We start from the raw sequence: 25,420 nt of genomic DNA, 5'->3' as shown, positions 1-25,420 counted from the left end.
CATTAGAAATGTCTTATATTGTTTAAAATAGGAACCATGTGAATAGAAAGTAAAAGTTTATTCATAAATTTCAAAAGAGAAATAGATGTATTTTATAATCTTGTTGTTCCTTAAGACCATAGTTCTTCAATAAACCATGCATTCTAGGACTAAATGCCAGCAGCTGTTGAATACTATATATCCAATTGGGACTCATATACCAAATTGGGTATAATATTTTAGATATTCACAGCAATATGTTAAATGTTTACCTCCTCTTCATTTAGCTGCAAGACAGTATATACAATGAAGTTAGTACACATTTACTTATGAAAAGAACTTTAAAAAAAAAAAACAGGAAGAAAGAATGGTATCAAATTCTTAAAACTGTTTTAGAAATAAACACTTGAATTTATATTATTTAGTTTTAAAATGATCAGAGTTATAATCAGAATTATGTTACCAGATTCCACACATACATATATACTTGTAAATTACGTGTGTGTGTGTGTGTGTGTGTGTGTGTGTGTGTGTGTGTGTGTGTGTACATGTACACACACACACTACTACTACTAACAGGAGGTTTCTTGTTTTTAGTTTTTTCATTTTTGGTCCCTTGAGCACTGGAATATTTAAAGGAATTTTTCATAAAAAAAACATGTTTGGTTTTTACTTGTTCCCAGGTTGGACTCAAGGCATTATCACAGTTGCCGGTTAAGTAAACAATCCTTATTTTATTCAAAATTTAGGCTATAGCATGGCAAGCTTGCTACCTTTAGTGACTGTTTACTTTAAAAACAAGCAGTCTATTAAAATCAGGGCTGTCCATATAGCCACCTGCAGACCACACACAGCTCACAAAGGGTTATGTTGTGGACCCAGAGCTTCTGCTCAGCCACAACTCCCCCAATCAGTCTGGCTACAACAGAGTCTAAGATCTCTAGGCTTCCCCTGCCTCCTCCAGTTGTCACTTCCTTCCACTGCCCCCAGGGATGGGGCAATATGGCAAGCAGTGTACAGAGATGAGAGTGAGTACAGGGCTCTGAGTTGGAGGGTGGGAGGAGAGAGGGAAAATGGGGCCAAGCATGGGGAATTGCACCCACATGGTGCAATGGTGGAGGTAGGTGTCCTGTATGCCAGTGGTGCAAGGGTGGGGCAAAGGAGACAACATAAGGGTGTACTGAGGTGGGGGATTGAGGGAGTGTCCCTGGGGCCTGCAGCTTGACTGGTGCAGGCGATGTTGTATGCAGCCCCCACTAGGGATACCCCCGGGGGCAGGGTTTGAATTATACTTGAACTCTTGGGGGACGGGAGGTCTGCAAAAAAAGTTTGATTAACATGTCCACTTAAGTGACGCAGCAATCTGATTGGAGACCCCCCAGGTTATGATTTTCAAATCTTACATCGGGGCTTTCGTCCCTTATAGGGAGGCTCAGCCTCCACCCACCCGCCCAGCTCCCCCTTAATTTGCACCCTGCTCAGAGGAACAGAAGTTGGACAGAACTCTATTGAGCCATTATCAACACTTAATTATGCACTCTCCTCTTAACCAGCATGCATTCACTTGCAAAATTCACCTAGCTGGAAGGTCTCCTTAAAAAATAATTTCAACTTAAGCAACATTTAAAGGCCCAGACTGCTGCTTAATGAGGAATGTAATTCTACTTAATTGTGATGCCTTGTTAAATTAATTATTTTAAATCATGTCAAGCTCACACTGGTTCTATCAGTTTGCAAGACATACACAATGCATATGGAAGGCTTCACTACTACATGCTCTTTGCTGCTAACCACCTGCTGCCACAGCAACTAGGCTGCTTCATGACAAAGTATCTTATGGCTGTTCCTTGTATTTTGAAGAAGAAATGGTGTCCGTCCTCATCCTAATTCTGATGGCTTCTTCTACAGTATCCATGGAAGGAGTTAGCTGCAGTGCTCTCCAGAAAACAGCATAATGTATTGTAAAGTCTGTGTTAATTACATTTGTCTAATAAAAACAAAGAACCATCCACCAGGATTTCCAGAGTAAAAGGATTCTATGGCATCCAGTAAGCCAGGTGTTCTCAAACTGTGGGTCACAACCCCCCAGAAGGTTGCGAGCAACTTAAAAGGGGGCGCAAACTTCCCAGGGCATATACAAAGCGACGCAGGGACTTGGTGCATGGCGGCTGCACAGAGTGATGGATGGCAGAAGCAGCTGCCATCACATATGAGCTCCTCATCCCCCGCTGCCACCATCCAACACTTGGGACCGCAGTATCACAAAGTTTGAGAACCCTTAAGTCAGGGCCATCCTTAAGGGGTGCGAACTGTAGCAACTGCTCTGGGCCCTGCACTTTGTGGGGCCCTGCAAAGCCAGGTGGAGTGGCTGTGGCAACTCCATGCTGCTGCCAGCTGACTTCTACCTAACAATGTGATAGTCAGACTAATTATATCCTGCTAATTCAACAGAAAATGGTGCTTTTACTTAAGAGTAAAAGCAAAATGTTAAGTCATTATATGCTGAATTATACAAAATTTGGTATGCTCACATAGGACATCTGTATATGTGCTCTGGGATGCAGCACTAAGCACTTTAATTAGCGAGTTGCGCTAATTAAAAAACACCCGGGTGTCACATATATCAACCATTGAATCGTAGAACTGGAAGGAACCTGTAAGATCATGAAGTCTGGTCCCCTGGCATGGGCAGGAAGTTACTGGGGTCAGACAAGCTCAACAAGGTGCCTGTCCAGCCTCCTCTTGATCACCTCCAAGGATGGCAACTGCACTACCCTGTCCCTACGCTGAAAAAAAATGGCGGTGGAGTTGAACTAAAGCTCATCAAACATCTTTTATTTCAACCATTTCTTCAGCACAGAGATGCTGATATACATGTGATGTGGAAGGCTACCAGAGCATGTCAATTTCTGTGCTCCAGCATGCTTGATTAATCGAGTCTGCTCCAACATGTTGGATTCCCAGTGCATCGAAGCAGGCTCCACACATATCTATAGGAGCCCATAATTCTGACATGACATATTTACTAATAAAAGTAACTAAAAAACTTGAAATAATCAGTTGGCACCATTACAATGACTTAGATGCATAATAATTAGATAAAAAAGAGCAAGGTGCAGCTTAGACCTGTTTATTTTGATTATCACTATTGCCCAGTTAAGAAAGCCTTAACTGTTTTCTTTCTATGTGGTGTATATATCTCATAAAAGCCTATTTAGATTACCAAATAACTTAATGCAACTTATGTCAATGGCTCTCAATCTTTTTGGATTTAAGGCATGCTCCATAACTTGTTTGAATTGAGCAGCACCCAATTTCAAAACAAATTTATATATTGCAATGCTTACCTCTTACAGAGGGGCCTAGCAGTGGGACCAGGGGATCGGCCAGGCAGGAACAAGTTTGAGCCTGCAGTTATCTGCTTTTCTCTTTATACCTCGCGTATCTCTTCTCAAAAGAGGCACCCTCATTGAGAATTACTGCCTTACATAGTAAAAGATCCATTTGAATTAAAAGTAGAATACCAATATTCCTTACCTGCTTCCCTGGGTCTAGAGCTCCAGTAGCAGCAACTAAGAGCTCCAGCTCTTTTTCACTGTTAAAAAAAATAAAAATAAAAATGTTGCAGCAAGAAAATGAGCTGGGGGTAAGGGGTAGGATGGGCCTCAGAACTGCACGGGGTGAAGAGGTACTGCTGTATATTAAAAAGTGAGGGGCAAGGAAACCAGCATAGATACAGATGCAAAAAGGCAGCCGTGGCAGTACTGGTAACCTGACTGAGAAAAAGCTGAGAGTGGTTTTTAGCTGGCTAAGTGTCTTTTCTTGCAGCTCCCAAGCTGTCTTTTGTTCAATTCTTTCTATATTCAAAGAAAAGGGATCTTATACATTCTTGGTAAATAAACAAAACTGCACCCTCAGCATCTCCCAGCAAGAATAGGGCTTCAAGTCTGGGTACAGGCTGACATAACTATAACAATATCACAGAATACCAATAGAAGAGGATACAATGCAACTGTTACAAACGTATGGTTCTGGAGGGATACAAGTGTAGCAAATCTGTTCCTACTTCATTAGGGATCAAAGTCAAGACACTCTAGTTAATTTGCTTCCCTACAAGATCAGGCAGATGTAACAGTTAGAGCACACCAGCAGATGCTTACTCCCAAGCAGCATACTTTCCTTTCCCTTTTAAAACAACTAAGATGCAAGTCTGTCTATATAAACTTGACTAATAAAACTTGGGCCAGAATGGACTTTTAAAAGCAGTTTAATAGCTTTTTCAGCATAATTTTTCCCAGTACTTTTGGGGAATATTTTTTCCCCCAACACAAAAGTTTGATATGGAAAACAATTATAAACATATTCAAATTAAAACTGGCGCTCAAAAGAACTGTGTCAGCCACTGCATGATAGCTTCATGTCTTAGGTCATGTTGTTTGATTCTTAAATTTGCTAATACCTCCCATTTCTGGGCTTTTGATTTTATTTTAAAATCCCCTTCCAGGATTTTATGGACAAGGACAAACAACACTTCAATTCACTTCAGAGTATTCTCGATTTATTCCAAAGGAAAAGCAACTTGGGCACCCAACATTAGTGTTTACCCCACAGGCAGTGCTACACTGGAGTATTAAGTTACTTCCGAAGAAATCAGTCATGAGGAAATCTGGTCCAGAAAAGATACTTTGTGTGTCATGTTTCCACTACCATGGTCAATTTAATTCCATGGTACCAATTTGCTCAACGCAAACTGGCTCTCCTTCCATCTAGTGATCAGATGCTGTAACAAAGGCCACTTCAAGCAGCCAGCTTGGAAAAGCTGATCATGTGTTCCTTTGCCTTATTGTGGAACAAAATTCAGAGTAATTTAAGATGATTAATCTGTTATAATTGTCTATGTACAGAATCTAATTAGTGGTGGATCCTCTTAAATTCATCCTGCCCACTGCTGTGGCAGGGAAAGCAGCAGCCGGTGATGAGGGCCCAGACCCCGTCACTTGCTTCTCTGCCTCTTGTCCCACTGTGTGCCTGACCTCTGTCATGTATCCCCATAACACATGCCCTCTTGCTGCCTGTCCCTCCAAGCCTGTGCCTGCCCCCCAACTCCTTGCCTCCCTCACTCCATCCCCCCTACAGCCTACTTCTCCACCCCTCATCCCCTAGAGCCTGCCCTCCCACCCCCTGCTCCTCCTTGTAGCATTACCTTCTGCTGCAGCTCTGCTCCTCCTGGTCAGTCAGCAGCAGTGGTGGCCCTGACCTGGCCTCAGCCCAGCCCAGCCCAGCCAGGGAGAAGTGGTAGCAGATCCTGGCCAAGCAGGATAGGGGCTGGAGGGACTGAACGTGGAGCAAAAGATAAAAGTGAAGGGAGGAGGAGGAGGCAGACAGGCACCGGTACAGGGGGCAAGGAGGGGAGGGCCAGGTGGCAGGTTCCCCCCCTGCTGTCTCCTCCACCTGCCCTCCACCACATGCCCCTTTCCCACCAAATAAGTCATTCCTGCCAGGTACAGATGGCGGCTCAGCTCTGGCGTCAGCCCCTAGCCTGGGGCCAGTTCTGAAGATAAGCTCCTGCCTGCCCCTGGTTGGTACTGCAAGACTAGGCTTCCCCATCCCATGCTGACTGGGGAAAAAACCTCATCTTGGATCACTGGCGATTCATAGGGGGTACATGCAGGTGCACATACACCCCACCCCCCCGAGATCAGCAGTGCACCCCCTGGAAACCCAGCCCCGAAACTGGAAGCACTAGTGGAAGTGCAGTTCTGGTTTCGCTGGCTGGGTCAGCGATTGGCCGCTAGGGCACCCCTCCCCATCAGTGACCTAGAGCCCCCCAAGATTCAGCAGGCACCAGTCGCCCATGTCTTGGATTCAAGTACATACAGTAATATAATTCCACAATGTTTGAGTGGAAAAAGTTTGCATACATTCAAAAGCCTTTATAAAATCCACTTTTGCCTTTACTTTTAGCCTTCATTTGATCAAATTACAAAATTACCGTCTCTTATTTCTTTGTTGCTCAGCCATCTGTTCCATGAGCTCCTGTCTGTATATTTCTTTCCTTCTTTGTATAAGTTCCTTGTCCTGACCACCTAATAGAGAGGGAAGTTAGCATGAACTTTCTGTGACAGTTACATACACATCTTTACTCTTCTAACACTTTCAAATTTCATCTGAACAGGAAAAAAAAGCACAGCAGAATATGGAAACCTGCATTTTGGAGCTTGTTTAAAAACTGTGCAACTTCACAGCTACTGATTAAAAAAAAAAAAAATCAGTTTTTTTTAAATTTTGTTTTTCTACCCCTAAAATGCTGAAATCTGATCTTATTTGTCTCTTGAAAATAGTCAGGTATTCTATTTCAGTTATTTAAAATCAACTCTATACTTGGTGTAGCATTTGGAGGTGGAATGGGGGGGGGAAAAAAAAATCAGGTAAAAACTATATGAAAAAATTGAAGTAAATAATCCTCTAGGCATTCCCAAGAGCACCAACAAGTACATTCACATGCAATTATGTTTTTAAAACCAGAACTGAAACTGAAAGCAAGGAGTTGGAAACTATAAAAATTAAGGTAATTTTAATACTTAAAGATAGTTTCCATAGTACTGCACCTTACTAGTACTTTGTACGATTAAAACATTTGAACTTTTGGCTGTTTCCACTTGATCTTATTCTGGAACTTAAAACTAATAAAAAAAAAAAACGTAGAGTGTTTATAAATACACTAGAAACCTTCCTGGACAATGATTCAATGTCCCCTCAGCACTTTTTCCTTCCCATCATTCTACAAGAGGTATTGCTCTTCAATGAAGTAAAGCAACCAAACATAAAATAGAGAAGTCTGGAATGCCAATGAAAGAGCCATTTGGAAGTTGATTGTGATGCAAAAAAAAATTCAAATAATTTTATACTCCGATGGTAAGAGAGGCAAAAATAGTTAAGGCACTGAACCAAGATTTTTTTTTTAACCCAGACTCAGTTCTCAGGTCTGACAACAGATTTTAAGCACAACATTATGCTATTTATTAGGGGTGTACAAAACAGGCCATATTTGATTTGGATTCAGATTCAGCCCAAATCAGGGACAGTGATTTGACTCAATTTGGCTGAATCCAAATCTGAAGATTTGACGCGGATTTGGAGAATCAGCGATTTGGCTTTTAATGTTTTTTCTACATACCTCAAGGTACCAAGCACAGCTCTTGAACGCTGAGATGCTGGGGTGGATGGTGAGTCCCACAGAAGCGTGGAGAGGGGTCCCCCACATGCTTGGCACGTGTGGGGGATGCTCTCATGTCCCCCCTGGCTCAGTTATGGACTGCAGGGGGACCCTGGTCACCCCCCAGACCCAGGAGGCACCAGTCACCAAGCCGGGGTTGCAGGGGAAGGGGGAGAGGGAGTGCTTCTGGTCAACTCTCAGGTCTGCTGCCAAGCGCACTGGGAAGCCCACCCCATGCTCCTGTGGGACACTATATCCGCCCCACCACTAAGGCATTCATGAGCTGCTTGGTACCCTGAGGTACGTAGAAAAAACATTTAAAGCCGTGTCTATGTCCAAATCGTCAAATCTTTCCAAATCGATTCAGAGGGCTCCAATTCAATTCAGAGAGATTAAAGGGTCTTCCAATTCAGTTTGGAGATTCAGCCACCAAATCAGGCCATCTCTCTGCTGAATCAAATCAGGGACCAAAGCTTTGCACAGCCCTATTTATTGAACGATTCTATGCCTCTGATCCCTATCTGTCAAGTGGAGCTAACAATGCCTCCCTACCTACCTTTAAGGGATGCTTTGAAGGTTTCTGTTTGTGGAATACTAAGTTACTATGGCAAGAGACTCATAGTTTAGATTATCAGAATAAGGTAGCAACAATCAAGTGTTACATTGCTTTACTACAGGGAACAGATTAATCAGAGGCTATTCACAGATTAGACCTGCTCAAGAATTTGCTATTCTAGCACTTTCAGTCTAACAGGTACCTCAAGAAATGCTTTTTCTTTTTTTTTAAATAATAATCACTAGTCAAGGTGCAAAGCTGAACCAACCACAGTCTTGCATACAAGTCCTGAAAAAACTATTATGATGGTTAACAGCTTATTTCTGCTCTCCAACATATACAATTTTCATTTAAAGGTTTAATTCATTAGATATCTAAATTGTTTAAAAAAAATAAGTTATTCTGACAACTGTCTTCCACTTTTCCCACAGTTTTAATCCTAATTTAATTAAATGTACTGAATATTCCAATATTTTAGTTACCCAAATTTAACTTTAAAAATGTGATTTTCTAAATTCTGTGAAACATCTCCACTATTTTCATTCATTTATCTGAGAAATCTGGGAATCGGTTTGGGTGTCTGCTACCAAAAACATCCCAAAGTTACCATTCTGCATATTGGAAAGGAACCACAAGTACCTCATGTCACTGAGGAAAAGTAATTGAACTTTGTTGTCTTTTCCTTTTCATTTTCTCTTTTTAACTTAATGGATGCTTGCCAAGCACACAGATATGTTGCAAGGAAAATCTAAGTAAAATCAATTATTCCATAAGAAGCACATAATATTAAGCTTCAACAGACATTATTTTTATAATAAATACTGCAATACAGACTAATCATTAGCTGGGTTTTTGTACATACCAAGAATGAGTCCTGTTGCATATGGAATGCCATCCTTACCTATGCCTGATTTTGCCTGTTCACTGGTTGGAGAATTGTTGTCTGCCTGATTTCTGGGCAAAAAAAATGAAAAGAGATCAGATTTTAAAGCCTTTGCTTAAAGACAGTCCAAAGCATAAAATATTTAAATTACTTTTATGTTAACCATTTATGAGAGGAGTTCTTATGAAATCATAGCTGCAGAGAACTTCTACATCTGAGAAAGAACTCAGTAACAAAAGTGTTTTCTCACAAAGCTTCCATGACAACATGTGTAGGTACCACACTCACGATACTATCAGTGTGTAAGTGGGGCAGACTGAAAAGGGCACAAGAATGGTAGCCACTGTCTGGGGTACAGAACTTCCTAGTTATGCCTCTGAGCATTGATTCAGCAAAGCACTTCAAGTTATGCATGGTTGTAAACCATTCTTTGGGGTGGGGTGGAAAGAGGAGGGAGGGTTTAACTGCATCCATGCATCTCAGATCTGAATTGTCCCTAGAACTTAGAAGAAAAAAAAATTGGGAAAAATAGGTAAACGCTTTTTCCAAAAAAATCCTCTTTTTTTCTGATCACTGTGTTTCTGTCTAAATCAGTTGAAGTGTATGTATGTGATCTTTTGCTATTACAAAGGAAAAAAACGGAAATGCCTGTTAGATCTCTCTCTCCTGAAAGCCATTTTTATAATCATGAGATGGATCTCTTACTCTACCTTGGTATGACCTTAAAAAAAAACAAAACGAACATTACCTACACTTACCTGAAAACTTCTTATACTAGTAAGAAGACCCACAGATCTTTTACAATGGGTATTCAGACTATTTGTAGTTCAAGAAAGAGTCAGATTTGTCAGCTACTGGCAGGAAGGAAATGGCTGAGCAACTAAAGACAGACAGTATTTGGAACAAAGTCATTTAAATCCCCTTGTACAGTTCTTCCATAATAAGCACGTTAAAAATGTTTGGAAAATCTCCTGTTCGACACCATCTGGCTGGTTCTCTGCCTGGAAATTGGAGGTCTAAAATCACTGACCTCCTAAGACAGTGGTTGATCAAAGCCTCTTGGAGTCAACCTGAGGCTGGAGTGGGAGGCTATGCACGCATGTGCCCTACCCCCAGCCCAGCAGGTCAGTCTGTGGGAGAAGGAAGGGGCCAGATCAAGCCCCCACAGTGAGGGACAGAGTGCCACAGAGGTAGAAGCAAGTTGAGTAGGGCCCCAGCCAGGGGGTGATAAGAGGATCGAGCACAGGCAGCTCATCCAGGGGCACAGGGGAGGGCTCCTGCCACTGTGCGTACCGTGGCGGAGGCCCCAGGGGCACATGCCCCCACATCTGTGTGCAGTGTAGGCAGCTGCCATTGTGGGCTGGGCCTTGCAACTCAAACCCCACTGCAGCCCACCTGGGAGCGGCCCAATGTCACCTGCATCCAGCCGCTGGGCAGGCAGGGGATGAGGCTCAGCCCAGGTTGAAAATCCCAGGTCACAATGGCAGCTGCACAGATGGGGAGAGAATGTGTTCCCCCAAATGCTGGGCAGTGTGGGCAGCTGCAGCAGCTGAGGGAGGGAGTGGGACTCGAGCAGGAGAAAGCCCTGCAAACCAGGACATGGGATGAAGCCACAAGCGGCTCATCTAAAGGGCACAGGGTGGAGGCGGGGGCATGTGCCCCTGGATCTGAATGCTGGCCAGGTTGGCTAATGCTGCGGGATGGAGACATGGCTGTACTTGAGCTGGGCAGAAACGGGGCAAACAGTGGGGCTACACGGCGGGGCTGCAGGCAACCAAAAATTCGCCATAGCCACACCATAGTGCCCCTTCCCAGCAATGCCACTGCCACCCAGCTGAAGCGTAACATGGCCTAGCTCTCCACCATGAAGATGGCAGTGCTGCCTTCCAGCCCCAGCCCTCCCTTTCCCCTGCACAGATCCCACGGGAAGGGGAAGGCAGCGCTGCACTCTTCACAGCAGTGGTCTGGGCCATGCTGTGCTCAGGCTAGGCGGCGGCACTGGAAGGGAGGGTATGGGGGTGGGGGGAGTACAGTGAAGTTTTGGGTGCCTGCAGCCCCCCCATAGCCCTTCTCCCATCACTGCCACTGCCCCACCCAAGCGCAGACCCAGCCCCAGCCTGCAGTGGCAGCTGGCTTGGCCAGCGTGCAGGTCCGAGGGCACTCAGCTGCCATGCCCTCCTGGGGGGGGGTGCCCTCCCCACCTCGCATCCCCCCAGAGGAGCCACTCACACTCCATCCTGGGCCCCAGCTGTGCAGGGCCCGCCCCTGCTGTAGCCCAACTCCCTCTCTCACCACCATTGAGGGGGAGGGCAAGATCAAGACCCCAGTGGTGAGGGAGGAAGTAGGGCTAGGGCTGAGGCCTCGAACTACACCCCCCCCCAGCCCTTTCCCATCCTTTTCCCCCATAGACTTACCTGCTGGGGGTGCACACCCCAAATGATTTTTTCTCCCTCTGCCTTGATCTGCACTCCCCCCTTCCCTCCCCACTAATTTACCGCTGGGTATGGGGTACACAGTAGATCTTTGGTCGTTTTTAAATGCCAAAAGGTGATCTCCTGCTTAAAAAGGTTGAAGACAACTGTCTTAAGAGGTCTGGCTGTCCTGGGCAATCTCCTCCTGCTTGGGGTCTGATTCATCATCATCATCAGGTAGGTTGCCTTCACCACTGTCCATACCATACCAGAGTTAGAGTGTGACTACCCTTGCAAACAGATGGTATAGCTTTTGGCATCTTTTCCCCTGCTTTCTCCACTATAAATAGTTGTTCAGTTGGAAAGCTTGGGTGTACTGGCCATTGTAACAGAGGGTTTATACCTGATACTTTTGGACAAAGTACAGACAGTCAGAAAGCCCGAGGCTGAATTGATTCAGTCTTTGCAGGTTTGTCTAAGCTGAAAAGATTAAACCAATAAGCAAATAAACATCACTTTTGATTCATGAAATGTAGCTAAATGCCTGCTCAATCCAGAAGCCAGGGAGTGTTAAAGCATAACTCTGTGGCACACAGCCAGCATTAACTGTGTGTTCACTTCCTTTTCCTGCTTCCCCGAGGTCTCTGGGATTTCCGGTCCACAGTCACAGAAGCAGGACTCTGCAGAGTTGCTCATCACTTCCTCTTCCTGCTTCCAGGTACCTCTGGGATTTGTAGTCCACAGTCGCAGCCAGCACCAAGTAAGCCAGCAGGGCAGGACAACACTGTACTTGGCAAAAGGTGCATTTAACCCCCCTCCCTGGCCCCAGTCCCCAGCTAGGGTTTACCTGCTGGGGTGGGGGGAAGTGAGCTGGCCAACCCTGCTCTCTGGAGCAGTCAGTACAGCCTAGCCTATGGCTGCAAAGCATACTGGGGGACTCTGATTTAACATGAACCAGGAGGGGTCTGGGACAGAAGTCTCATACACCAGTTTGACCTAAATCAGTTAAGCCCCTTAAGTCTGATACTACATCGGGGTGGGCAAAACGCGGCCTGCGAGCTGGATGTGGCCTGCCAGGCCATTCTATCTAGCCCACGGGGCCCCTAAAAAAATTATAAAATTTGGGAAATCAACTCAAACATGGGGTCAACCTATAATCAGGTTTCCTATAATCTTGACTTTTGTATTTAAAGTACATTTGCACATGCAATAAAATACCAAGTCATTTTTTTCAAAGTCATTTCATTTTAGATTTTTTAGTATATTTAACCTTTTGAGTTGTTTCCTCAGTTATTTGATTCTCCTGTGTGATTTTAGAAAGGTAATGGCACATCTAAGTCTGTAAGTTATCAATTTAAATATAAGATAAAAGCTGCTTTTCCCAAAATTGAAAATATGGGATCCACTTAGAAAATGGTATTTTTTTCCAGATCCTCCTGGAAAATCTAGCTGGAGCCAAAAACTGTAAGGGTGGTATCTTTATATCAGGACCCAATGTAAATGCAGGAACTATTACTATAGGCAGAAACAGCTGTAATCCAGTTAAACACCAGCTAATTATCTACCTCCAAACAAACAGCTATGACAGAACCCATTACACAAAAACAGGAGAGAGAGTTTTGGTTTCTTTAATGTTGTGGGGGAAGATAACCACCATGCGTGGAATCTAACATTCACTAAAACAAAAACAAAAAAAGGACCTCACTTCGGTCTCAACTGAAAAATCCACCCATAACTAGCAACATAACATTAAAGTTCATCAGCTTCAAAAGAATCAAGGGAAGAATCAAAACTCCTCAAGCTTGAACCTGTGAATATGTGAATACAGGAAATTTAAGTATTTTAAACCTAATGATGAAGTCTAATAAGCCAACCCTCCATTTGCTTAAATGACTCCCAGCAGGCCAAAATCATTCTACCTATATCTGTGAATAAGGTTCAAAAGTATGAATAAGTAAAAAATAAAGTTTAAATACCTTTCAGTATTGAAAAACCTCAGAGGCTTCTTATCATAGTCGCTTTCATATCTAAATCTAGAGTCCATTTCCTCATTTACTTCAGGACCATAATCAGGTCTGTCGTATCTTCTATCAAAATCACAATCCTCATCAAATCTGTGATGTCTTCCAACAGAAATGTCAGGTTTGTTAGCAAACCTGTGACACTTCCTATTGGAAATGTCCAGTTTCTCATCAAGTGCTTTCTGCAATATTCTCTCTCTTACTTCAGCTTCATCATCTGATCTGCGATATCTGCCCTCCTCCTGTCGTCTCCTATTTAGCAGCTCTTCATAAGCTTCTGTAGAAGTACAAGCATCTTTCCTGGGAAGTTCTGAATCTCTGCAAGAGGCTTCTATTTGTTTATGTAGCTCTGGCTGGACTCTGGTAACAGCAGCAGGTTTTTTATGTCGGTCTGTCTCATGCTGTTCAATAGGAAGAATATTAAAAGATCTGAATACAAAGGGAAATAATTTACTCTTTTTCATCATCCCAGGTTAAATCACCTTTTTCCTATTAGCATTCCAGCAGTAGTTTGAATAGCCCTGCAGTCCTCACTGATAGGTTACCCATGATGAGATGAACTTTAGGTTTAAAGGCACAGCAAATCTATAATGCTTGTAATCCCAGGTGTCCTGATGTTATCAAGGGTCATACAAGGAGTATCTCAGACTTCCAGGCCTGCGATACGGGTTTTAAACTTAAAAATATATTTCCTCCCTCCAAAAAACATCTAATGCAAGGAAAGACAAATAGTCGATAAAGACTAGCCCAAGATTCAGAAGACAATTGTTCAGAGAATTATAAACTAATAGGGTCAGAAGGAATCTCAAGAGGTCGTTTAGTCCAGCCTCTTGCTCAACACAGGATCATCCCTATTCAAATTTTCCTATATACGGAGTTTGTTTAACCTATTCTTAAAACTACACAAAAACCCTCTGTCACACAAGGTACATTGATCGAGAACATCAACACCACCATAGGTAAATCAGGGAAACAAGGGCACTGTTCAACTGTCTACTCCACCAGCTTCTTTTATGACCTTGAGAAAGCTACTTAGCCTCAATGTTCCTCAATTCTGTAAAATGGGAAATAGTAGTACTCTTCTATGTGACAGTGGAGCTGGATAATTAATATACTGCAGAGTGGGAGGTGCCAATAAGGGTCAAATAATTTTATTTGCACAGGAGTAAAACTCCAGTAGATTTCCCCTCCTTTGAGGGGAAGAGGCTAATTTGATCACTAGGCTCTGCTGTGATGAGAAAGGCTGTATTTAAGAGTTAAGCAATATGGTTGACAAGCCTTAGAAAAGTAATAAGACTGAATACAACCTAAACCTGCAGCAGGGAAGCGTTGCGTGACTGAGATGCGACTGGATTGTGGACCAAACAAACGTAGTCCTTGTTTTCCCCACAGCAGAGATAGAGTGGCCCAGACTACTGGAGCAGGATAGGAAGGCTTGTTAGAGAATACCTTTATTCACTAGGACACTCAGTCACTGCAGTTTTGCTTCCTCTGCAGCACCACTTGCTAAAGCATCCTAAATCTCCTCTTCCCCTCCCCCATAATTTCTGAACTAAATCTCAGTTCAGCAAAGCAGCTTCAATTTAACAACTTTTACTGCCCTCCCCCTTCTCCATTACCCTAGAGGATGCAAAAGAACCTTACAGCTTTGCCTTTGGACAGGGTTTTTTTTGTTTGTTTTGTTTTTTAACATATGGGTTTATAATTCTGAAACCATTAAAAGTATGCCTCAGAATAAAAAGAAGTAAATCCTTTAAGAAGAAATTCCTTCCATACTCTAGAAACCCTAAAAGCATTGGGAAGGAACTTCTTTGCAGATTTCTCTCTTCCTTCTCCCCTCTCAGATCATCAACTCTTTACCAGTCAACTAAAACAAGGTTGCTTGGACTATAGTGATAAGGTTCTCTCCCCTGAGCCATTCTTCTGTGGGAGGGAGAAGTGCACTGTAGGATACTGGAGAACCCAGGGATGCCCTGTTGTGCTACACAGAGAGCGTCTCTACACACGTAATTAATGCACTTAAACAAACTCCAGAGCTTACTGCACCAGAGTTTTTTGCTCCTGGGCATGCTATCTGAACATGCACTCCAGAGCAATCAGCTCCAGAGTTTATTCATGCACAGCACGTGGAGCCTCGGCAGAGCAGCCCCGACTGGCAGGGAGCCCCAGGGGTCATACCCTTGTGCCCCAGTCACTATCTACATGTGCTCTGCTGTGAACAAAAAGCTCTGCAATGGGGTAGGACTTGTAAATATTGTATAGTACTCGTATTTACAAGTACTACTCTGCTGTATAGTTTATTAGTTTCCTGAGCCCTAACAGGGGTGCATGTGTAGACACTCAAGCATTTAATGCAGAGCTAATTAGTCACCTCAGTAAATGTCTTGTGTAGGCATACCCAGAGTGTGATTAAATAACAAATACTTCATTTTGAAGCACTTCTAAATAGTATTTTCTTCCTTCATAGTTAGCTTTATACCACTTCCACCAAAGGGTACTTCAAAGGGCAAATACATCTCTCCAGAAAGTGAAGCGTTTCAAAGGCCTTTGAATGTTATATCTGTACATATCTTCAGGCTTCCTGTGCTGTACTGATGGAAAAACTGCTGGACTGTCAGAATGGACCAGCTTTACAAGGCCCCAAGTGCTCACTCTCCAGCTTTAAGGGCTTTACAGTACATCTAACACTGAATGAGAATTACTTTCAGAGTAGAAAAATTAGCTCATTTCATGCACACAAAAGCCTCGCATGTCATAGTTTTAAATGTTACCAAAGGACTTCTGGACTTTTCCAAACCTGGAGCTCCTCTCCCAAGGGAACAGTCATTTAGCATTTTAGCCTTTGAAGATCTATAAGCATCCCAAACAAGTATAACAAGCCTGTTCATTAAAGCTCTCATTCAGGCAAAACTCCCATTTATCTCAGGAAAATGTTGGCTGAGTAAGGTAAGGACAGCAAAACTTGTAAGCTACTTTATGGGGGTAAACACCAAGATCTCTGAAAATATATAAACCCCTATTTAGTTAGTCTAATAAAAGATATCACATTTATCCAAAGAACATTGTCTGCCTATGTCCTTAGACCAACAACTATAACCCTATAACCCCTACTTCTCCCAGAAGCAATGACATTTGAGGAGGTATATTTTACAGACAGACAGGCAGGCAGACATGCATCTTTTTTTTCTGAAGGGGTGGGGGAGTTCTAGTAATTAAACCAGTAAATCTTCTGCATTGATTTTTAGCTGCGTTTCTAATATAAGATGCATGCCAGCTGATTAGTCATAATTCATGTCACATTTTCCATTTTTAGCAGGTATACTACTAACTTGATAGAAAAACCTTGAAAGACCTCATAGTAAAACTAGATTTGTTGGTAGTTTTATTGGGTAACTTAAATAAATCCTTTTTAAGTTTTCATTCAATTGATCTGTGACTCTTCCCCAAAAAGCTCAGGGCAGCTTACAATACAGAATTACAAAACAGAAGGAAATATTAAAATATTTACAACAAAAATACCCTTCCTGCCCAGAGGAAAAAAAAAAGAAATTCCAAAGCAAGCAAACCCACCCCCAGCTCCCACTTCTACTTCCCTGCCTCTGACCAAGGACGGCATCCCCCACCTCACCAAGCCAACTTCACTTGCCAACCGGCATTCAATATGTTCATAAAAGAAAACAATTCTGCCTCACCCATATTCTCTCCCAATTTTGCTCACTCCTGCTCCCCTGCCTCACACACAGGACAGTTCTTACTGTCTTTTCCAAGCTGTATCTTTCCCTCTCTCAAAAGGGAGGACTAGGTCAAACCCATTCATTATCCCCAAGGCCAACACATTGTTGAATTAAAGCAAGAGAAACAAAACAAAAAAACACCTCCCTCACCAAAGGGTGATGCTAAAGACTATTTAGAGGTATTTCCTCTTTTCACAGAGATATGCTTTGTAGACCTACCTTTACACAGCACAAAAACTCTTACAAAATACAGAGAAAAATGAGGTCTATTTAGTCATCATGGATATGTTACGTTACAAATTAGGAGTTATATAAGCTCACTTAGAGATATTTTATTACTATGGAATATCAGGCAGTAGGTTAGGAAACTGCTTTCTATGAGTATAAAAAAAAATCTGAGATCCTAAAAAACGTTCTTCAGTATCTTGATTTGATAATATCTGCAAATACACCAGGTCTTAAACAGAAAACACCTAAAAGATAAGCTCCCAAAATTATGACTGAAACAACAGATGGCACGAACCAAAGAAGGGCACAAAGGACAAGTACTGTTTTAAATCTTAGTTCCTGTAAAGTTTTTCATACACTACTACTGACTTGTTTTTATGTTTCCTTCACCCCTCAACTAAAAACACTAATGATAATGAGGCGATTCAGTGGAAAAAACCTGGCAAGGCAAACATTAACACCTTGTTGAAACTGTTAAGGAGGGTATTAAACAGCTGTATTTCTGAAACTGACTACGTAGGGTCTACAAAACTGACAAAATGCACCCCCACCCCTATCCTCAGTGGAGTGGAGGATCTATCGGGGTTGAAAATGAAGGACAGAATCACTGGGCATCTTTACATGTGCTCTGCGATGGGGGAGGAGGGGCACTTTAGAGTGGCTTCAAGAACCGTTCTTAAAGTGCCCGCAGCATCACATGTATTGAGCACCCCAGACTTCAAAATGGCACTTAGGGTGCTTTAACTAAAGCAAATTCAATGAACTTCAGTTAACGCACCCCTGCCACCATTTGGAAGCACGGGGACACTGAATACATGTGATACAGAGGCTGCTGGAGCATGCCAATTAGCACACATCGGAGCAGAAATCCAGCATGTGTATAGGTGCCTACTGATGACTAATTCCCAGATGAGTTAGAGCTGTAATCTAATTACATCATATTTCTTGTCCTTTGTCTTTCTTCCTGTCCATGTACAGCAGGCATTAAATAACTGACAGAAAAAGACATTAACCAATCTCATTAAGTTTTTCAGAATCCCAGGAAAATCTGTATTACCTCTGTGGGGATTTTTCCTATTTTCCTTAACCTTTCATTCCACTCTTCCTTATCCCTGAGATATTGATTGTATTCCTTGTTTCTTTCAAGACGTAGTTTCTCCTAAAAAAGACATTGCAAAGCGTGTTGTAATTTGTTTGCTGGTGGACTGGCTTTTAAGTTTACTAAGATATTGAATAGGAACCAATGATCTGTGCTTTTTTTACTTCTTTCTGATGTACAAGCGGGCCCTGGAAAAGGAACAGGTTTTTTGGTTCATTATTGGAAATAATATCACCATCTCCTCCTAGGAATGAAAAGCAGAAAGAAATCTCCAAGTCAGAATGTAGTTCCCCACTATTATACAGCAATATCTTACAATAAATAAAATCAATTAATTCATCAAGCTGTATATTAGAGCTAGTTAGGCTGTTTGATTTTATTACTCCTGTAGAAAGAGTTTTAAAAAAAAAAGTCTGATGAATTATAAATCTTCCAGTTTCCTCAGTCAGATACAATTCTCTCTCAACTATATTGTGAGAGAAACTTTTATAGATTTCATAGACATTCAGACTGGAAGGGATCCCGGAGGATCAGAGTCCAGCCCCCTGTCCCAGGGGCAGGAAATCAGCAGGGATCATAGCATCCCAGCAACATAAGCATCCAAATATGTCTTGAAGGCATTGAAAGTGGGTGCTGGAACTGCCTCTCACAGCAGTCTATTCCAAACCTTGGGGACTTGGAAAGTAAAGAAGTTCTTCCTTATGTCCAGCCTAATCGCTTGCAGCGGAGTTTGTGACCATTTGATCTTGTCATCCCTTGGGGCACTCTGGTGAATAGATGTTCCCCCAGATCCTGATGAGCACCCCTGATAAACTTGTAGGTGGCCATCAGATCACCCCAGAGCCTGCGCTTTTCTAGGCTAAAGAGCCCCATGGCTCTCAGCCTCTCATGATAAAGTCTGTTTTCCTGACCTCTGATCATGTGTGTGGCTCTTCTCTGCACTCTCTCAAGCTTCTCCACATCCTTTTTGAACTGTGGAGCCCAAAACTGGACGCAGTACGCTAGCTGCAGCCTCACCATGGCAGAGTACAAGGGGAGAATGACGTCCCAGGATTTGCTTGAGAAGGATCTATGGATGCAAGCCAGCATTTTGCTCACTTTACTAGCTGCAGAGGGTGCCTCGCCATGGTGGCATGGCCAGCGTGGGGCTCTCAGCAACAGCACCAAGCCTCCCTGCCTGCCAGTGCTGGGTCCTGCACACTGGGCTGCAGAAGCCCTGGAGGGAGGTAAGGACAGGGGAAGCTCTGAGCCTGCAGTGGGCAGCCCGCATCTGCACCGCTCCCACCCCACAGGCTCCCCTCTGACTATGTTGCCCACAGTGGGGGAAGGAGAGGAGCTGGGCTTTGCACCCTTCAGACAGTACTTGGAGTTCAGGTGCTGCTAGGTGCAGGGGGGGAAGGCAGGGTGCTGCATGTTCTGACCCTGGTCCTGTAGCCCTGGCAACTGGGGACCCTCTCAGGTGTGGTGTGTGGCCCATGTAACAGACAGAGCTGCAGCTGTGGCCCACTATGGCTAACAGGTTAAGAACCACTGGTCTAGACCAAGGATGGAGGCAGGTGGCCAAAAACAAAATGCCATTCCAAGGCTCAGGATGCCTCCTGTATAAGTGTCTGTTTTCCATCAAGGGATGGCAGTTCACAAAAACTAGAGCAGGGGCAAGCTAGCCAGCTGAGTGGCTCTGAGTGCCACAGAGTATTGTTTAGGGAATCGTATCTTGGGTTGTTTCTTTACTATAAACCATCTCAGCCTTTTGGATGTTGCGGTATACAACTCTAAATAATAAACAAACATCCTTAAAAAGTCAGTATTAATGTGTGGTTTCACTGATAGCATTGGTCAAGGAGGGGGTATACAATCCCCACGCCACAGGTGATTGGGCCATGTGCAGCACAGGTGGCACTGTGCAGCCAAGTGAGCTTGACTTGGATTGGGGCACAGCACATCAGCCACACCATAAAAGACCACCCCGGAACTGGGCCCAGAGTGGAGGATGCCAGGCACCCAAGCCAGGGCCAGACACTGCCAGCAGCACCGGCTGCTCACTGCCACAGACGCCACTGCCATCGCCGTTGCTGTCAACACCTCTACCCCTGTCGCAATGGATGCCGTGACCAGACTGTAATTCAGGAAAGCTGGCCCAGCCCTCAGGGCCAGAGGCAAGCTGAGTCAAGTGCCTGACTAGGCTCCCATTTTGGTGCAGCATGGAGCCCCAAGCCAGGCAACTCCCACCCAGCTGAAGCCCACGTGAGTGCAGGCAGGCCCTCATAGGGAAGAGCTACCCAGGGCTCAGTGAGAAAGCACCTCAATGGCAATGCATTGCAGCACCCATGCATGAAGCATGTCCATGGCAAGCCCCAAGAACAAGGGATACCAAAAGAGGGAGGAGTAAAAAGAGTGAAGACAGAGAAAACCCTCCCTGACATTCCAATGCTTGGGAACAGCTCAGCGTGGGGCAACAGAGCCCTGCCCTGCCCACGTTGAGTGACATTTAGTTACTCATTTTCATTGTGTTAGCCTTTCCATTCTAATCACAGTACCACACAGCCAGAAGCCATAGCTGAGACAACACCCAGCAGCACTCCAATCAACAGACCAAGACCCAAGCGCAGCCTGTGATCCACTGGAACACCTGAGAGAAAGGGAGTGGGGTATAGGGGAGGAGGAGCCCCATAGGAGATACCAGAGGGGAACCCAAGCCAGCAGGAAGATCTTCATATCATTCAAGGGAATTGAGTTCATTTCCCATAAGTTGTGCCAGGTGAGTTGGCTCAGGACAAACCAACCTTCACATAGCAGCACAGAGACCTGCCACAAGAAGCATGTCCTTCCTCTGCTTCCAACAGAGCAGCATACAGCTAACAGGGCAAAGCTAGGTCTATCCTTGCCACTCCTGCACAATTGGCTCTGTATCTCCCCTAAATTGTTTTCCTGGGGGAAAAGTTGGGCAGATTTTAAACTTCCCACATGCATAAAGGCTCCTTCTACACATTATTTTAAATCACAATTAATATTAATTGCAGCATAAATGGCAATCATGCTACCCATACATCCTATAACATGGAATATTTTTATGGCTGGTTTGTATGGTGCCTTAAATTGAATACGAAGCAGATCTGGGCCAGCAACAAAGATCACGACAAATGGAAAGTCCTACACTTGGATAACTGCATACACAAATACACTTGGGAATAACCGGCTAGACTACAGTACTACAGAGAAAAACCTGGGGTTTACAATGGACCATAAGCTGAGTGGAAGCCAACAATGAGCTCTTTTGCAAAAAGCATACTGGACTGTTTTAACAAGAGTGTTACTTGCAAATCAAGAGAAGCTGTTTTTCTGCTCTATCCAGCACTAGTGAGACCTCATGTGGAATACTATATCCAGTTTTGGGCCCCATACTTCAAGAAGGATGTGGAGAGAGATAAATAAATAAATAAATAGAGTTCAGTGCAAAGGAACAAAAATTATTAGGGGCCTGGGAAGCAAGATTTACAAAGAACAGCTAAAAGAGCTAGGATTATTTAGTCTGGGAAAGAGAAGACTGGGGGGGTGTGGGAATTTTATAACAGTCTTCAAACAGCAGAAGGACTATTACAGGGAGGATGCAGACGGGTCTTTTCTGTGGCCATAGAGGACAGGACTAGGAGCTTTTGCATCAAGCTACAGCAGAGCAAACTTAGGTTGGAGATTAGAAGGACAGTCTACACTAGAACAGGATACATAGAGAAACTGTGGAATATCCATCCTTGGAAATTTCAAGAGCAGACTGGAGACACTTGGCTGGAACCATTTAAGTCAGGGATAATCCTGCCTTAAGCAGGGGGCTGGATTACATGACCCTGTGATATATGATCAGTTTTTGGCCACCTAGGGATCACACTGGGGGTTTCAACCGGCTGCAGTGCATTCAGGGGCATGCAGTCAGCCAATTCCTGGGGTTCCCACATACTGACAAGTAGAAAGGCATAATTAGGATCCAATATCCCTGATTACAAAAATCACAACTGTTGCCATGCAAGTATGGTATGACGGAAGGCGTGACTGTTGGGACTGGGGATCACATCCCGTTATATCTTTAAATGAACGTGTGCCAGGGGCCAAACAAGCAACAAACAGAGGAAGGATGGCTCAGTGTTTAGGTTGTTCATTTAGGAGTTGGAAAGGCTGGGTTCAAGTCCCTGTTCTGCCATAAGGCTTCTTGGCAAGTCATGTGGCCTCCCAATGCCTCCGTTTCTCCGTCAGTTTTATTTTATTTATTAGATTTGTATTCCATCCTAAACTTGGAACAGCTTACAACAAACAACCCACAGATGGGAAACAATAGTTTCAGACTGCTAAGATGGTGCCTGGGCTCTAACCCAGCCTTTCCCTCAGAGGGGAAAATGGGTGGGAGGGAGTGATGGTAGCAGTTCTATAGTCCAGGGAGGCCTGCCAGAAGTAAGATGGAAATAATTGCTGCCACACATAGGAGTGATGCAAAGATATATGCATGCTATCAAACCATGAGTGGACATGCAAGTATGATTAAGAGAGAGAGAGAGAGAGAGAGAGAGAGAAAGCAAGCAAGAAAGAAAAAAGTAAAGGGGAAACATTACCAATTCCCTCTCCTCATGTACATGCATGTATGCACACATGTAAATATTAAGGGTGACAATAATCAGAAGCATCTACCCCCCAACACACCTTGAAATAAATGGAAATGATTAATTCTCTGGTAATATAAACGTAGACAGTCTCCAGCAGAAAATAAACTGCTATCAAAATTATTTCTTGAGACTATTACCCTCAGCTTTCAGAACAGTGAATGCCTCAGTACAGCGAGAGTCTAATCCTTATCTGTAACCTAAATATTTTTGTTCTTCATTTTTATTTGCATTACAATTTCATGAACCATGTATTTTCCCTACCTAGGTCAGTATTTTTTTCTGCTGTGTCACTTAGCTACTCAGAATAAGTTACTCATATATGAATAGTACATGCCAATTCAGTTGCCCTCCCAAGATACAGGTTTCAACCAGAGCTCATATCTCCATTTATTCAAACGGACATCTGTATGGGTCTAGGATCTTAACAATTGTTTTGTGAATGAAACTGATATTCTACCAGCTAAATTTTCAATCTTTCCGCCCATGATAATGCAAGACTTGTGGGCAACCATGAAGGTTGCCTGAAAAGTATTTTCCTCAGTTGAGAAACAGCTTTTATAAGACACCAGTGTTGACTTTAAGTAGTCATAAAGTTGGCAATATTGCTGAATAGGGAACTCAATACACTAAATGACTATTAAAACTAGAAGACTTTATACTGTAGGGAATGCAGAAATCCAAGTATCAATGTCAAATCACTAGTTACTAATTAATCAGTGCTGCACAAACTGTCATCTTCCAGCAGCTTGGTCTTGCTGTAAGACTAAAAGTTGGTAGGATAGCTGTATTAATGGTTTTGAGTTCACAGGATCACAGAAAAGTAAAGCTGGAAAAGATCTCACAAGGTCATCCAGTCCAGCCCCCCTACACAGGGAAAGATTATCCCCAACTAAACCATCCCAGCCAAGTGTCTATCCAACCTGCTCTTGGATGGAGTATCCACAACTTCAAGGTAGCCTGTTCCAATGCTTGACTACCTTCATAGTTAGAAAGTTCCTCCTAACCTCCAACCTAAATTTACTCTGCTGCAGTTTGAGGCCACTCCTCCTAGTCCTTCTCGTCTAGGAGATCCTTCTTTAGGTACCTGCATGAATTATTTAGGTGTCACTATCGCATCCAAAGCGGGTATGCTATGCATAGAGAAAAAATAAATCATTACTTGGTATAGTATATTCTTGACTGTGGTAGTGTTTTGTCCATCTGTAGACTCAATAAATACTAAAGACTACAAAAACAATCTTTTCCTTAGGCCATAATGAAAAGGAAATAAAACCAAAATGCACATATTTATAGATAAATTCCTATAAAATATGTGGATTTTTTGTGGAATGAAGCTCGTTGCACCTTGTACTTTCTACATAGACATGTCTCTGGAAAGAACTGTGTAACTGGTAGTGACCTGGAAAACAAACTTAAAAGGTAAGTTCTTTGAGGCTGAAACTATCAATTTGTTCTATATTTGTAAGCAGGACATAACACAATGGGGTCCCAGTTTATGACCAAGTCTTCTGGATATTAAGGTCACACAAGTAATAGCACCATGTGCTGGTCCTAGCCCAGAATCAGGTACCATCAAAGCAAAATTTAAAATTACCTACCAGTTGATGTACACATTCTCCAATAAAGGAGAATCTTAATAATTACTTGCCAAACAACCTATTATAAATTTTAAAAAGTTTCACTTATTTTTAAACTTAACCTAATGACAAAGAAGCACATTCATATGCAAGTAAAAAGGAGAAATTGTGGTGGTAGTTTGGGGGGGGGTTTTTTAATTGTCGTTAACTGGGAAGCCTCTTTTTCCATACCACTGACAGCTTAATTTATTCTGTACACATACCTTGGCAGATCTTCTCTCATCAATGGGAAGAGATAGTCCCTGAGTATATGGATCTACTTCAGCAGTAGTCAAATAATTTTTCTGCATAACAAAAATGACTGATTCAATAAATTTTGAACAACCAATTTTTCCTTGCTAGCAAACACGCAACATAGAACTTCGCAATTACATCTCCTGAAATATATCAAGATAATTATTTTTAATAAAATAGAGCAAACTGAAGGCAACCTTATGAAGGATATTTTTGGAATACAAGCAAACAAAAGCAAAACAAAACAGGAGTTAAAGTTTCATTGATATTTATGCATAAATGATATCCTATCAGGTTCATCTCGATCCCAAATTGAATATTTGGGGAGCTGCCAATGATGGAGATCTCCAATAACTAATCACACAGTAATGTTTCTATGTCAAGATTACCAATATCTGTTATCAAAACTATAAGATCTGCAGCCTATCAAAATGTCTAATGTCAGCTAAGGAAGGCTAAAACTTTCCAAAGATAAGCCTTCAGGACTAAATGGCTTAATAAAAGCAGCTACTAAATTCCCTTAAAAAAACCCACACTTGGCAGATCTTAAATTGATAATTTATTTTACATTAAAAATATTGTCTTTGTGTTTTTAAGTTAATAGTGTTTCAAAAATCAGATGTCTTATTTTGTTAGAAAAGTTCTCCTTTTTTCTATTATAATAAAGTTTTCTTTTGTTCTGGCATACAAAAGGACAGGAAAATCTGTCTGTCTGTTCCAGTCAATACTCATATAGGACATATAACAACTTCATGGATTTAGAGGATTTAGCA

The 25,420-nt window shown here is 42.8% G+C and overlaps 1 protein-coding gene across 10 annotated transcripts in view; it reads right to left on the bottom strand.

The window, feature by feature from the left end:
* Positions 1-25,420, bottom strand: part of CSPP1 (centrosome and spindle pole associated protein 1) — a 106,207-nt gene that overhangs the window by 63,445 nt on the left and 17,342 nt on the right. For 7 of the 10 annotated variants that reach the window (XM_090040104.1, XM_090040112.1, XM_090040107.1 and 4 more), the window contains 6 exons: positions 24,617-24,697; positions 18,086-18,187; positions 13,022-13,467; positions 8,614-8,705; positions 5,972-6,065; positions 3,517-3,574 (listed from right to left, as the gene is read on the bottom strand). In XM_090040104.1, coding sequence (XP_089896230.1) covers positions 3,517-3,574; positions 5,972-6,065; positions 8,614-8,705; positions 13,022-13,467; positions 18,086-18,187; positions 24,617-24,697 — 873 coding nt within the window. The remainder of the gene's footprint in view (positions 1-3,516; positions 3,575-5,971; positions 6,066-8,613; positions 8,706-13,021; positions 13,468-18,085; positions 18,188-24,616; positions 24,698-25,420) is intronic. The other 3 variants (XM_090040111.1, XM_090040113.1, XM_090040109.1) reach the window with 2 other exon arrangements.

Source organism: Crocodylus siamensis, chromosome 3 (assembly GCF_052110815.1).
Source record: "Crocodylus siamensis isolate JL-2025a chromosome 3, ASM5211081v1, whole genome shotgun sequence".
Lineage (NCBI taxonomy): Eukaryota > Metazoa > Chordata > Crocodylia > Crocodylidae > Crocodylus > Crocodylus siamensis.
Note: the sequence above shows the minus strand (reverse complement) of the source record. Positions and strands in the feature narration are given on the sequence as shown.